Source organism: Brassica napus, chromosome C5, assembly GCF_020379485.1.
Source record: "Brassica napus cultivar Da-Ae chromosome C5, Da-Ae, whole genome shotgun sequence".
Lineage (NCBI taxonomy): Eukaryota > Viridiplantae > Streptophyta > Magnoliopsida > Brassicales > Brassicaceae > Brassica > Brassica napus.
Window position 1 is genome coordinate 34,019,309 of NC_063448.1, and position 13,566 is coordinate 34,032,874.

Here is a 13,566-nt window from a genome sequence, read left to right on the forward strand (position 1 = left end):
ACTAATGGGCATTCATTTTTTTTAGTAGCTTAGAGTTTTATTATTCCGAGGCACTGTACCTCTACATTCATTTCTCTGAAATTTAGTCATTTATTGTGAAGCAAAATGACAAAAATTCTAAAAGTTGCTCATCTACGGAAAAAAAAGCAAAAAAAAAGCAAAAAAAAAAAACATTTCATTATTCTCAGTTCCAAGAGATATGTAAGAAACTAAAATTGATATTATTTTTTTTAGTTTTGCCAAAAAAGAAATTGTCGATGGATCGATTGGCTGGGGTGGGGGGTCAATCATCAGACTTTTGAGCGCTTTGTTCATCAACTCCAAAAGCGTCAGCAATGTTGAAGTTCAAGTTTTTCATCATGGTTCTGCTTCTCCCAACTCCATCTCCTTTCTTCATCATTGCCGTAAACTCCGAGAAATCTATCTTCCCGTCCTACATTCGTTTACAATACCTCAGTACTCGTATATAATACATCAACATTAGAGGAGAACAAGTGTGGTTGGTTACATACATTATCAAGATCAATCTCCTTGATCATGTCATCAAGAGGTGTATCACATAGACCAAACTCTGTGCATGCTGACTGCAGCTCATCAATGGTGATATATCCGCTCCCGTCCTTGTCAAAATACGAAAATGCTGCCACCAGATTCTCTTCTCTCTCCATCTTGTTCATGTGTAGTGTCGCTGCTAGAAACTCTCCGTAGTCTATTGTACCACTGTTATCGATATCCGCCTGTGCCCAAAACAAAATTGTTCTCTCTTAACAAGTCCAAATGTTGACAAAAGAGAAAGAGAGTTTATTTGGTCATGGTATTGTTAGTGATACCGCATCCATAAGAGACTTGATCTCTGATTCCATCAGCTCGGATCCGACTCTCTTCAAACCCGCTTTGAGCTCTTCAAATGTAATCGTCCCGCTGTTGTCTGTGTCTATCATTTTGAATAATTCCTTTAGACCTCCAATTTCTTCCTCTGAAAGCCTCTCAGCGATAACCTGAGAGTGTTGAGAGGAATCAGCTAATGGGTTGAACATAAAAAAGACTGTTGTTCATTAATACCCGCAAGGCCATTTTCTTAATCTTGTTCATCTGTGAGAACTGCTTTAGTCGTGATAAGACTGCTGGGTCAAGAGGCTTGTCTGGTGCTGCCTCTTCATCCACAATCCATGGGTGACCTAATACATTCAGAACGAACTCAATACTCATTATCCACAAAGACACAATAAAAAAAAAAGAGTTGATACTAAATGAACAAGCCTTACACAAGGCCTCATGTGCAGAAATTCGTTTCTTGGGGCTCCTTTCAAGCATCTTGTAGATCAGATCTTTAGCAGCTTCTGAGATAGTAGGCCACGGGTCAGATTTGAAATCTAACTTCCCTTGCAATATCTGTCTAAAGATTCCAGACTCGGTTTCTGCAAGCGCCAAGATAGAGAGAGAGATGCATCCATCATTCAAATAAGACATGAAACTTGTAAATAAGAAAAGGCTTTTTTATCTTTTGTAGACTAACCTGCCCAGAAAGGAGGGACACCGCTTAGTAAAATGTAGAGGATAACACCGGCGCTCCACACATCTATTTCAGGTCCATAACATTTCTTTAGAACCTCTGGTGCAACATAGTACGGGCTTCCAACTACGTCGTATAGATATTGTCCTGAAGACGCAAACAAAACAAAACAACAATTATTCGATGATCCAATCAACACATAACCAACCCTACGCATACCAAAACCTTTTTCCTAGCAAGAAGAAGCCATCTAAGCAAAAGATCTGATCAACCAAGAAACAACATCTAATACAAGAAACGTTTTGCTAACAAAGAAACAATGATCAAGCAAGCAGCAAACTTTTGAATTTCAACTAAACAAAAGAAAAAAAACCAAGAAGTTGACAATGTGGGAAAGATTTGAACAAAGAGATGAATCTAAAAGCAAACCTGGTTTGTAGAAGACAGACAAGCCAAAATCCGTAGCCTTAAGCTTGGCATCTTCCTTAGGGCTATCAAACAAGAAATTCTCAGGCTTGAGATCTCTATGCATAACCCCAAGCGAATGGCATGCCTCCACCACCGCAAGAATCGTCTTTATAAGCTTCACCGCCTCACGCTCGCTGAAATGACCCTTCGCCACAATCCGATCGAACAGCTCACCTCCTTCGCAGACCTCCATCACGATGTGTACGAAGACGGAATCCTCGTAGGTACCCTTGATCCGGACAACGTTCGGGTGCTCCGAGAGATGATGCATGATCTGAATCTCGCGCCAGACATCTTCGTAATCTTCTCGGCACACCAGCTTCCGCTTAGGGATCGATTTGCAGGCGTAATTCGCGGAGGTTGACTTCTCGGTGCAGAGATAGGTCGTGCCGAATTGGCCTTGGCCTAGCTTCTTCCCCAGGAGGTAGTGATCTCTTAATCGAGGAGTTTGGTAAGGAAGAACAGTGTTTGAAGGGCGTCTAGGATTTGCTTTCTCCATTTTTCTGCGATCTCGATTTCTGTAGATGATGATATCGGAGTTTTTCTTTGCTTTCTTCCCTCTTCTCCATATTTTTTTTTGACTCACTCTTATATCATTTTCATCACATTTGTTTATTTTTCATTTTCTATTATTATTTTAATTTCTTGAAATATTAGGTATCATAATTGCAAAAAAATATGCAACATTGAAAAGACTTCTGGAAAACTTAGAAAACAATTCTTTTGAAATATTGTCCAGATAGATTTACCTAGAAGTCTTCTACAAAAAGTCAAAATTCTTACTAACTTCGCTCAAATTCAAAAGTAACATATTTATCCGAGAAGACTTATTTAGAAATCTTCTATGGAGATTTCGAAAAAAATTCAATTTCAAAACTAAGCCAATATTTACAAAGAAAAATTTCCGAAGATGTCTTCTGTAGAGTGGACTTCTTAAGAAGTCTTCCTTCGTAAATTTGCAATTGCGAAAATGACATAAATAGAAAACTTCTTTTGAAGTCTACACAGAGTAGACTTCTTTTGAAGTCTTCCGTAGATGACTTCAAAAAAGTTCTTCTACGTAAATATTTATTAAACTTTAAATTTGTCAAAAATTTAAATGAATTTTTAATTTTTTTTCTTGCTAATTCATGTTAATTAGTCAATATTGGGAATACTGAGTTGAATTTATAATTTAATTGGTGATAATTATGAATTTACAAACATTGATGCTTAATAATGTTTCAAGCTAAACGGAGAAGTCTTTTGTAAGTCTTCCTCATAGAATACTTGTAGAAGACTTCATAAGATGTCTTCTCCGAAGATTTTGTTTTATTAAGTTGATGTTCTGTGTTTGCTAATTTGTTCTAATCTGATATATTTTTTGTAGATGATTCGGCCGTTAAGTGTAGTCTATGGAAAATGGTTGTTCAGAGATAATTGTTGGGATTTTGTGGTGGATAATGTCAAGGGAGCGAGATTGTGCTTTTTGAGTGATAGTTCTACACATGCCGATCTCGTTGAAATGGTTCAAGAAGATTATAACCTTGACATGAATAGAGCGGTTGTCCATTTTACTTACTCTTTACCAGAAGAAATGATGTAACAAATGGCTCCAGATACTCCTCCTATTCACATCACAAGTGATAGACAAGTTCGGAACTTGATCAAGATATGTAAAATCCATAATGTACGTCTCACTGGCGCATATATATCATCCACTTCGTTTCCCCAAGTACGGTTTGAATGGCGGTATTCTGGAACCAGGCCTGCATAATGATCAAATGCCCCGGGAGGGAGCCTTCTTCCTAAACCGTTGATACCAAGCTCTGAGCTCTTAAATTCCCCGTACTTGTCGATCCACATCATACCAAAATTGGAATCAAGAAAGCAAAGCCTATCGGACCTAAAATGCTATGGATGCTCGGAATATCGAAGCCTCAATAAATTCATAAAACCATCCATGTGCTGCATTCAAAATATAACAAGTCAGAACGCTTCATAAGAGACAAAAAGACGTGGGAAGACTTCAGGAAGACTTCGGGAAGACTTCGGGAAGACTTCGGGAAGACTTAGGGAAGACTTCAGGAAGACTGAATGAAGACTTCTTGAAGTCTTCCTGAAGTCTTCATGAAGTCAAAAGTCTTCCCGAATACTTCATGAAGTCTTCCTGAAGTCTTATGGTCCGAGTAGTGTTTAGGAGACTTACAGAGCCTAAGAGCCATTTCAGAGGGGTTCGGAGGGTGGCAAACCAAAAACTTCGACTTCCAGAAGGCTTTTTTTTTTCAAAACATAGTGTATGATGCGTGTAAACAGCAAAATTCTATCAGAAAAACTTGACATTTTTTTCAAAATGTGTGAGATATCATGACTTACGGATCTTTCTTCAAAAGGTCAAGAAGCACTTTAGCGTTCTTCTTGTCAACGGGGTGCAAATGGATCATATCCATGACCAACGTTCTTGGTTGGAACGATCTGTTTGGCTGTGCTATTTCTCAGAAATGGAGATTGATGTGACGCACCAAGCTTCCTTTCTCATTCACTCTTTGCATGACAATATTCCTTAACTATATATTTCTTTGATACGCGTCTCTCTTCCTCCCTCTCTAAATCTGATTTGGTTGATTTTATTTTGTCCATAATGACAACACTTGGTTCTGTGTTGGCAGCATGAACATTGTTTTCCCTTCCTCCTTTTTCCCCGTTAACACTCTCACTCTGCAATTCTGATTACAATGGGAATGTCAAAACCAACATAACAATCACAGTTATAAAAAAGCCAACAATCACATAAGGAAGAAAAATTCGTACATAACAAACCAAATCCAAGAGTTCTGACATAAGGGAGGAAAACCATTCAAACATAACAAACCAAATCCAACTTTCACTACGGTAACTTAGTATTTAGCCTAGTATTTCGCAGCACTCGTTTTTTGGTTGACGGTTTGGTACTAACCCCTGGTTCTTTCATATCCTTCCCGGTGTCTGAAAGGGGGACTTGAAGTTCATTAGAGTCAGTGCCTTTCTGGTTGATTCTCACCTTCTTCTCCAAAGCTTCCATCCTACCCCCGAGAAGCTTCACCTCTTTTACGCACTGACCAAACCCAACAGTCATAACTTCCGTCATATCCTTGAATAATTGTTCAATCTCTACTCTCGTAATCTCATTCCTATCAGCAGCAGGGGATTCTGTACGAGCTTTCTTCGGAGCTCTTTTTTCTTCGTTCACAGTGGGCTGAGGACTTTCTTGCTTCACATAGACAGGATTGGTCCATTTCTCAGCACCTTGGACTGGCCAACACTCTTGGGTCCACTTCCATTTACCTTTAGCAGCAAACATGAACTTCACCAAGTTTTCAACCACCACATCACTCTCATCATTGTCCCATTTAGGGAACATTTCATCTATCTCCTTCGCCTCATAGTTGACCACGCGAGTTTGCATTAAGTAAATATCAAGTTATAAATGACAAAGATTAATTAGTACTATATTATTTGGAATAATCAGATATACATGTGCTGATAGTCTTTTTGACAAAATTTTGTCCTTTATGTCCCTTGTAAGCCAACAAAGGGGGACTTGGTTTGTTTCGTATAGGTTTTCCAAAGCTTGCAGCAAGGTCGGGCAGAGCGTAGTAGACCCAAACTTGGAGAACTTGAATAAACCCATCTACGGTATAACAAGTCTTTGTCAAATTTTTGGCCTTCACATAGTCGATCAGGGTCTTAAAGGCCAGTCTTCCCCATGGGTAGGTCTCAAAGTCTTTTAGATCCATCATTAGCCTTGCAGGACTCGCCCGTGTAGCGGATGAATACTTTTTTCCTTCAATGAATCATGTGTAGATGGCTAAGTATCCTAGCCACATGCAGTCATCCCGAGACTACTCTCCACATCTCTCACATGCTGTTACTATTTGCTGAGAACTTGGACCATCATCAATATCCACAGCCATCAACTCCCAGAAACGAGCCAACTCATCTGTCACCTCTACAGCGGGATTATCCAGGTTCTTAATACATTCGTAGTTCAGACCAGTGAGGTGCTCGAACTCAATCAGGAAAAACCTCACCGGTTCTGGACCAATATGGAACCAGAGAAGCATAGCAAAGATAGCTTGGACAATTGTTTGTCTACCTAAGGAAGAAGGCGGTCTAGGCCTCCGGAGCTTCTCCATATGGAACCAGGTGTTATGCCTAAATTTCATCTGGATACTACTATCTAGTGTTATGCCTAAAGTTCATCTGAACTCCCTCTCTGTGGGCAGACTGGCACTGGAGCACGCACCTGAATGGCCATTCTTTCTGGACCATCGCAGAGAATGCTTCTGACTCTTGGGCATGGAGAAAGCTGCTGGACCTGAGACCTCTTGCGCTTCAGTTTAGTAAAACAAGGCTGGGTAACGGTCTCACAGCAAGCTTCTGGTCCGATCAGTGGACTCCCATTGTCTCACAGCAAGCTTCTGGTCCGAACAGATGCTATAGCAGGATCACATTGGACCCTTACACATCCACGTTCTCAAGAGGAAGTTGATTTACATGCTCACTTTACGACTATAACCTTGCCATTAAATGTTGATGTTTGTGATGATTACGAATGGGTGGCTGGTGATTCTTCTTTACATGTTTTCAGGTCTTCCACAACGTGGGAAGTGCTCATGTCGCGTCAACAGATCAAAAATTGGGTGGATGTGGTCTGGTTCAAAGGAGCAATTCCGAAGCATAGCTTCACTATGTGGATCGTAAACTACGACAGGTTGCCTACACGATCAAGACTTGCAGCATGGGGATTACCGGTCTCACCCTCCTGCCCTTTTTACTCCAACTTCGAAGAGATGAGGGATCATCTCATGCTTTCATGCGAATACATTCAAGAAGTTTGGAGGGAGGTCCTGCTCAGATGCCAGCCACCAAACACCATGTTCGTAGACTGGTCAGAGCTCTTGTCCTGGATCAGAGCTGCATCTTCTTCCAAACTTTCTCTCCTTAGGAAGCTAGCGGTTCAGACGGTGATATACCATCTATGGAAGCAGAGAAACAACCTGGTACGCAATCAAACATATATCTCAGTAGCAGCTGTGTTCTATGGCATTGACAAAGACTTACAGAATATCATCTCATCAAGGAGGCGTAGGAAACATTTTGATTCACTTATGGCCATGTGGCTAAGATAAAATGTGTCTTATAAGTTTTTTTTTTTTGAATTATACAGAGGTATCCTGGCCCCACAGAAGTGATCCACACTAGTCACGTGTTGTCACGTGTCGGTTCTCTGTACCTGGCGATGCCGAAATGTAAATTTTCCAGTCTTGTAGGTTTAAATCATGATCCATCTTTTTTTTCTTTTTGCCAAGATAGCTCAGACGAAAGATGTTCTTGTAAAATCTTCTTTTCATATGATATTTACAGTTTAGAAAAAAAAAAACTTTGGATGATATAATCACATTAGCTATAGACTAATCACTACGTGAGAATGTTTTACCATATCAAATAGTTGAAGAAGAACGAATCAGAGATTCATCTTCTATTTGTTTTTGGGGGGTTTTAAGATGTATTAGATCTTTTTTCGAGTATATATTCTAAAATAAATATAATTATATTTAATTTGATTATTTATTAATCATATGTATTTTTATATTGTATTTTATTTATATCTCGATAATTTATCCAACATATTTATTTAATAAATAGTCATTACTCTTTTTGTATGTAAATGTGAAATTAATACTATATCGAAAACCACATTGTAACATAGAAGAATCTGTGTTTCAAAAAAAAAAATATAGAAGAATTTTATCTCTTTATAACAAAAAAATATATCATAATTGGCCATCAAATATCTATCATAATTATGTATGTAAATTTATGACTCAAAATTTTAATTTATTTAATATAAAAACTAATAAATGATAAAAGTTTATTTAAGCTTGGGCTTTATTAATTTAAATATTATTTCTTTAAAGATTCCTTCAAATATATATTTTTAAACATAATTTCAGTATAATTTAACTGTATAACTTTTCCCACAAAATTTATTGTAATAATAAATTCTTATTAGTATATTTTTTAATTCTTATGGGTTCTTACTACAGATAATAGTTTAATTTTTTTCAATGAAAGGAAACAATGTATTTTCAATTTGAATATGGTGTCTTAAAATGTTTTTTTTTAACGTACTACAAAAATTTAAAAACTGCTTTTAAAATATTCTCATTTATAATGTCACGCATCCTTTTTTGCTAATTACAATTTACCTTTTTATATAGCTTCAGATCATTGCATAACATACCTACTGACGGGGGCGAAAGGTAAAGGGGTTAACAGACTCGTTTGGTGACAATTAGTGTATTAATATCAATGTATTAACCATAATTTTACTGACTTTTTGTAGCTATTATTCTTCTTTTATTAACCATAATTTTGCTCAGGTCTCGAGTCTTCAAGGTTTGATATGATTCTCGCTATACTGCTATGTTTGAGTGCCTTTAGTTGACTAATAATGAGGACAGAACACTGCATGATTTTAATATATGTTTCATATACGTATCAAGTCATGTATTCCATAAAAGTGGGTTCATTATAAAATAAGAAAAGAGTAATATTAAAAACTTCAAACAGCTAGCAAATAGAAACAAACACAAATGAATTTTAAATTAGATAGTGGACCAACTGTCCTAGCATAAACTGAGCGACAAAAGACAAAGCGTATGTCACGTTGGCATAGTTTCTCATATCTGCTACTTAAAGGACTTTGCATTCCGACCCTTTTTCGGTGGATTCCCCTTCAGGTGAATCTGGTGAGACGTTATAAACTGTCTCAGAATTGTATTTTGTCTGCTCACGACTTGCTATGGTTTCCTCAGCATCAGATGGTTCCTTGGGGTCTTCACCCCCCTCGGCGGGATTACCGCCAGATGAGACACCAACATTGAACTTGGAAGAAGCACTTCTCTTTCCATGCATATCATCATCAGGGGTGTGGCCACCACCCTGTCGATCAACAATATTACCTATTACTATCTTATATAAGGAGTCAAGTAAATAAATAAGTTTTGTTGACATACATGTGGTGCAGAAGAAGGGTTAAATGGTATAAGATGTGTGTGAATACAAAAGTTAAATTCATAGCGACGAAGTACAGATGAAGACATACCTGGAAGCTCAACGTTAGTATTAGCTAAAGACATGAGTTGCTCAACAGATCGAAACCTAAACATCTCAGTAGAAATCAGATGAGTAACAGCAGAAACTTCAACCATCTTCGTAAACTCGTTTAGACGGATGGCCACAGGAGAAACACAAAGCTTGAAATAATTGTTGCTTCTAGTCACATCGAATCCACTAAGCTCAGACATAGCTCTCTCTCGCTAAGAAGTTCTAGGAATGTGTTCAGGCGATGGACATATACAGATGCTTCGATGAGATAAGACAACAAAATAAGGATTGTTTTGTGATCAGAAGCTAGAATCCAAAAATATGGACGACATGACAACGAAGACGTAAGACAGAAACTGGAAAAAAATAAAAAACCTTATCGACGCCCATTAGTGCACCCCCCTTCTAAACATTCCTTGCTTCCCAAAATCAGAGTAAGCAAGCGTGTGACAATGGTTCGAGTACAACATCATGTCTTCAAGTCGGAAAGGGAGATATGGGAAGCAGCCATCGTTCTTGCAGGACTTTGTATGAGTTATGAGCTGGAAGGAGCGATGAATCTGTGAGGACCATCAAGCCAGAGACGTTTATTTATAGGTTCATAATCCCGAAGAATCTGAAGAGATAGAACTTTCTGAAGTAAACAGTCGTAGTGGAGATCGAATTAACTGTGATTAATGGCAAGGTTTAATGGCACGAACGTGAAGCCGTTACAAAGATCTGCAGTTCGACGAAGAACTATGATTAGGGTTCAAAGGAAAGCGGCGATGAAGACAATATAGAAAGGTTTTCTACGTCTAACTCTGGGCCATACTAACCGAGGGCCCAAATATAAATATTATACAAATCCACACAATTCAATATTTAGAAAGCCCAAATAATACATACCGTAAATGAACAAAACGCAGGAGAGAGTTTGCTCACGTGTCAAAACGGGATCTCCTGATTGGTCGATTTTATTGTCCGACGTGGACACCCTCTCTACTCCTCATATATCCCTTTTAATATTGTATATTGATTTGTAGCATATATCCTCTTTGGTCTGGAAAATAATTGTTGTAATACTAATACAAATAGAATGTTTTTAATTATTCATGGCTTCGGCTTGTCCTATCAAATTCAGCTTGATGTGGCCTAACGCACAAGGCCGACTCAATGGTGTCATGAATTTTGAGGTAAAAAAAATTTAATTTCCAAACTATTATTTTTCTTTAAAAAATCTGATAGATATATGTTGTTTTACAAAATACCAAAAGTAAAATAAATCTATGGAAATAAAAAAATATTTTGATATAAAAGAATTTGAACTTTTTTCTTATTTTTAATATAAAAATACATGTATTTTTTAAAAAAAATCGGACTCTTATCTATTAAAAAATAGGGAGACACAGATTGAACCCGGAATGGTCGCACCGCTCGCGCTCTATATAAGCCGGTCCTGCCAACGCATGAGTAAAATAATCCAAATAAACGTATATGTTACCAACATGTTCGTACGTAAGAACAACACAAAATAATTTAGAATCAAGAAAATAACCTTGGAAATAAAATCAAATAAACTCAACTAGCCGTTTTGACCCCAAAAAAAAACTCAACAAATAATTTTATTTGATTGGCTAGTGGGGTCTGGTCGCAGAGAGAGTAGATTGGCGGATAATGGATAACACGTTTACATGACATGGACCCACTTTATCTTGCACGTCTCCTTCTTATTTGCATTCATTATGGAGAGTTGTGATTCTGAATCCAGTTGTATAATTTATGTCTAATTTATATATAGTGGCCCAATAATACAGAGAAAAAAGAATAAACCGTCCGATACGTCTTTGAAATTTAGTAAGAAATGAATATCATTACAGAAAATTAGGAACATGCTTTGAATTGAAAACGGGAGATTAGCATTATTGCCCGAACACAATTTGTGAACTAAAAGAAAGGAATTAATTCTTGACCTTTTTAAAAGGATGAGGTTTCGGCTAGGAAGGTCTTCTGATTGTATGTTCCCATTACATAGTCAGGCCGGCTCAACATCGTCAGGGACTCTAAGACAAAAAAAAAATTTACCCTACAATTTATATGTAGAAAATGATTAAAACATTTTTAAAGTTTTACCTTTTAAAATTTATAAAATTTATATGTAAATAATGTTTAAAACATTTTTAAAATTTAATCAGTAATATTTTGTATATTTGTAATGAAAATAAAACTATATACATATCAAATAATTTTGAACCCTTTTCATTTTCATTTATTATATTTTTATATATAAATATATAAATTTATAAAACTTTTAATTATTATTATACGGGAGAACACGGGCTTGGCCACAGGACAATTGCACCGCTTATCTCCCCTTGTGAGCCAGCCTTGTACATACTACAGTTTGAGAGGTTTATATGTGTTTACTATATCTATTTTCCACCATTTAAAGTCAAAGCCAGGTGTGAGTGGGCTAAAGACATTTGATTCCTACAAATTACGTGGACTCCCACACGGCCATACCCATTCTCAACCACGGGGTTTCCCTTTGCCTAACAGTTTGGAAACTTAGATGTCTTCTGGTATATGTTGAGATGATTCCGTGATATCAATGTAACATCCTGTTTGTGGTATTGGTAGTGTACATTAAAAGGTTTACAAAATTGATTTTACTACTATGTCACTTAAATGTATTATCATTTCAGTGACACATCATGAGAGAATTCTAGAGTTAAATGAATATGAATTGGAGTTATCAAAAAATGGATAACTTATCGAAATTTGATTCACGATATCGTGCGAGTGAATCCAAAGCACGGAAAAAGATATGTGTTAGTTGCAGGGTCGACAAGGAAGTATTATAAAAAATAAGGATATAAATTATAAAGATAAGAATAACCATCATTTTGTTGTTATTGGTGTATATTCTTTTTTTTTTTTAATATATATATTAATTCAACCCGAAATCGGGAATTAGATTCGGTTACAAACAGGTTTTGAACAAAATTTCCAAAGTTAAACTATTACAAACTAGCTTCGCCCGCCCACTAAACCCGGCATATTCCGCTAGTCCGTCTTTCAAAATTCTCTGGAATTGGTTACCGTTCTCTACCATTGACGATGATCCAAAGAAGGTGAGGTTCTCCTTGTTTCCTCGGATGTCGGGACCTCTGAAGTCGTCTCTGGAGTAGCTAGCTCCCAACGAACTCCACCGAACTTGTAACCGTCACTATCTATGAAGCACTAGACGACAAATAGGGGAGGGTTTCGGATACTGACCACATGAGCCTTGCAATACCGCCAAGTCTCGGCTTGTACACAACGTTTGAAACCGCCTCCCAAACAAGCAGAAAGGCTCGCTACTGCCGCCCCGATACCTGTACAAAACGGGCCTGACCTCCATGTCACACACCGACCGAGAGGGCTCTAACGACCTGCACAAACCAGCCAAGCTACACTACCAATGATGAATCCAATAATCCAATATTGGTGTATATTCCTCTTCAGTTTAGGATCTATTCTTTGTATAAATATTTTGCTATGTAAATCAATACAACACACTTTCATATTATCATATGGTATCAAGCAAGTTATGATCCTCAATAGTTGACGATATTTTATGTTTAATGTTTATTAATCAAAGTTAATAGTTGACTATTGCTAAGTTAAAATGGATGAGCCAACACAACAACAAGATCAAAATGACCAATATTCAAAAGTTAGAGATTTAAATTATCCGTACACGAGTTGAAGTTTGTTTTTTTTTTCTTAATTTTTTTGATACCTTGGTGTGATCTCAAAGACTTATAGGCCCAAAAACTAATCATTAAGAGACTCAAAAAAAATCCGGGTTTTCTTTTCCTAAGTTTATAATAATTTTGGTGGTTTTTTCTAATACTAGCTAACAGGTTAAATGTATTTGCAAAATGTTGAGCAATTTTGCACTGAAAATACAGAACATATATCGCTGGAAAGCATTATTATTATTAAAGACATCTACTATCTAAACTTATATTCAAATTTGACCTTTTTTAAGAATAGTTAATGCAGTTGGTATACTTATTTTAACATATTTTTGATGATATATGCTTGATTTTCCTAATGTTAATTTCAATTTGTATAGCATGAATATTGAATCTGAAAATTGTAATTTGGATTTGATGATGGATATAGATTTTTTTGTTGTTGGAATGTTAACGCTATAAATCAGTTTCTATAATCACGTCTTTTTCTAAACGACTATAAGCACTTCTTTTATCATGGAAATTTGTTTTATGTTTTTGAATCTGTCTTTGGATTTTTTTTTAATTTTTTTTTGTTGGATTTCGGTGGATAAGACCATGAGATCTTGATAATCATTTTGATGAACCGGGAATATGGAGAACCAATTCTTGCAGTCTAACAACAAAGGAAAATAGAAATAAGGCAAAAAAGGCATATAAAAACATAGTTGTGTGTTGTCCAAAAAAAAAAAA

General features: G+C 36.7%; 2 protein-coding genes across 2 annotated transcripts; one reads left to right on the plus strand and one right to left on the minus strand.

The window, feature by feature from the left end:
• Nucleotides 1-283: 283 nt before the first annotated feature.
• On the minus strand, nt 284-2,480 carry LOC106411739 (calcium-dependent protein kinase 11). Its single transcript, NM_001316222.1, has 7 exons — nt 1,943-2,480; nt 1,517-1,660; nt 1,266-1,418; nt 1,063-1,178; nt 831-998; nt 513-737; nt 284-433 (listed from the first exon to the last, which is right to left on the minus strand). Exons 1-7 carry the CDS (start codon nt 2,478-2,480, stop codon nt 284-286), a joined length of 1,494 nt encoding a protein of 497 aa, NP_001303151.1.
• Nucleotides 2,481-6,135: 3,655 nt separating this feature from the next.
• LOC125587214 lies at nt 6,136-7,371 on the plus strand. The gene is made up of 5 exons (XM_048757420.1): nt 6,136-6,145; nt 6,226-6,472; nt 6,591-7,002; nt 7,170-7,251; nt 7,367-7,371. Exons 1-5 carry the CDS (start codon nt 6,136-6,138, stop codon nt 7,369-7,371), a joined length of 756 nt encoding a protein of 251 aa, XP_048613377.1.
• Nucleotides 7,372-13,566: the final 6,195 nt, after the last annotated feature.

Bases quoted from the DNA above. Each gene is read 5' to 3' on its own strand.
- LOC106411739 (NM_001316222.1), bottom strand. From the start codon at position 2,480: ATGGAGAAAGCAAATCCTAGACGCCCTTCAAACACTGTTCTTCCTTAC. The intron at 1,661-1,942 runs GTTTGCTTTTAG...TTGCGTCTTCAG, and splicing joins GTCTGTCTTCTACAAACCAG to GACAATATCTATACGACGTA. The intron at 1,419-1,516 runs GTTAGTCTACAA...TGGCGCTTGCAG, and splicing joins TGTCCCTCCTTTCTGGGCAG to AAACCGAGTCTGGAATCTTT.
- LOC125587214 (XM_048757420.1), top strand. The intron at 6,473-6,590 runs GTTCTCAAGAGG...ACATGTTTTCAG, and splicing joins TTGGACCCTTACACATCCAC to GTCTTCCACAACGTGGGAAG. The intron at 7,003-7,169 runs GTACGCAATCAA...TGAATTATACAG, and splicing joins GGAAGCAGAGAAACAACCTG to AGGTATCCTGGCCCCACAGA.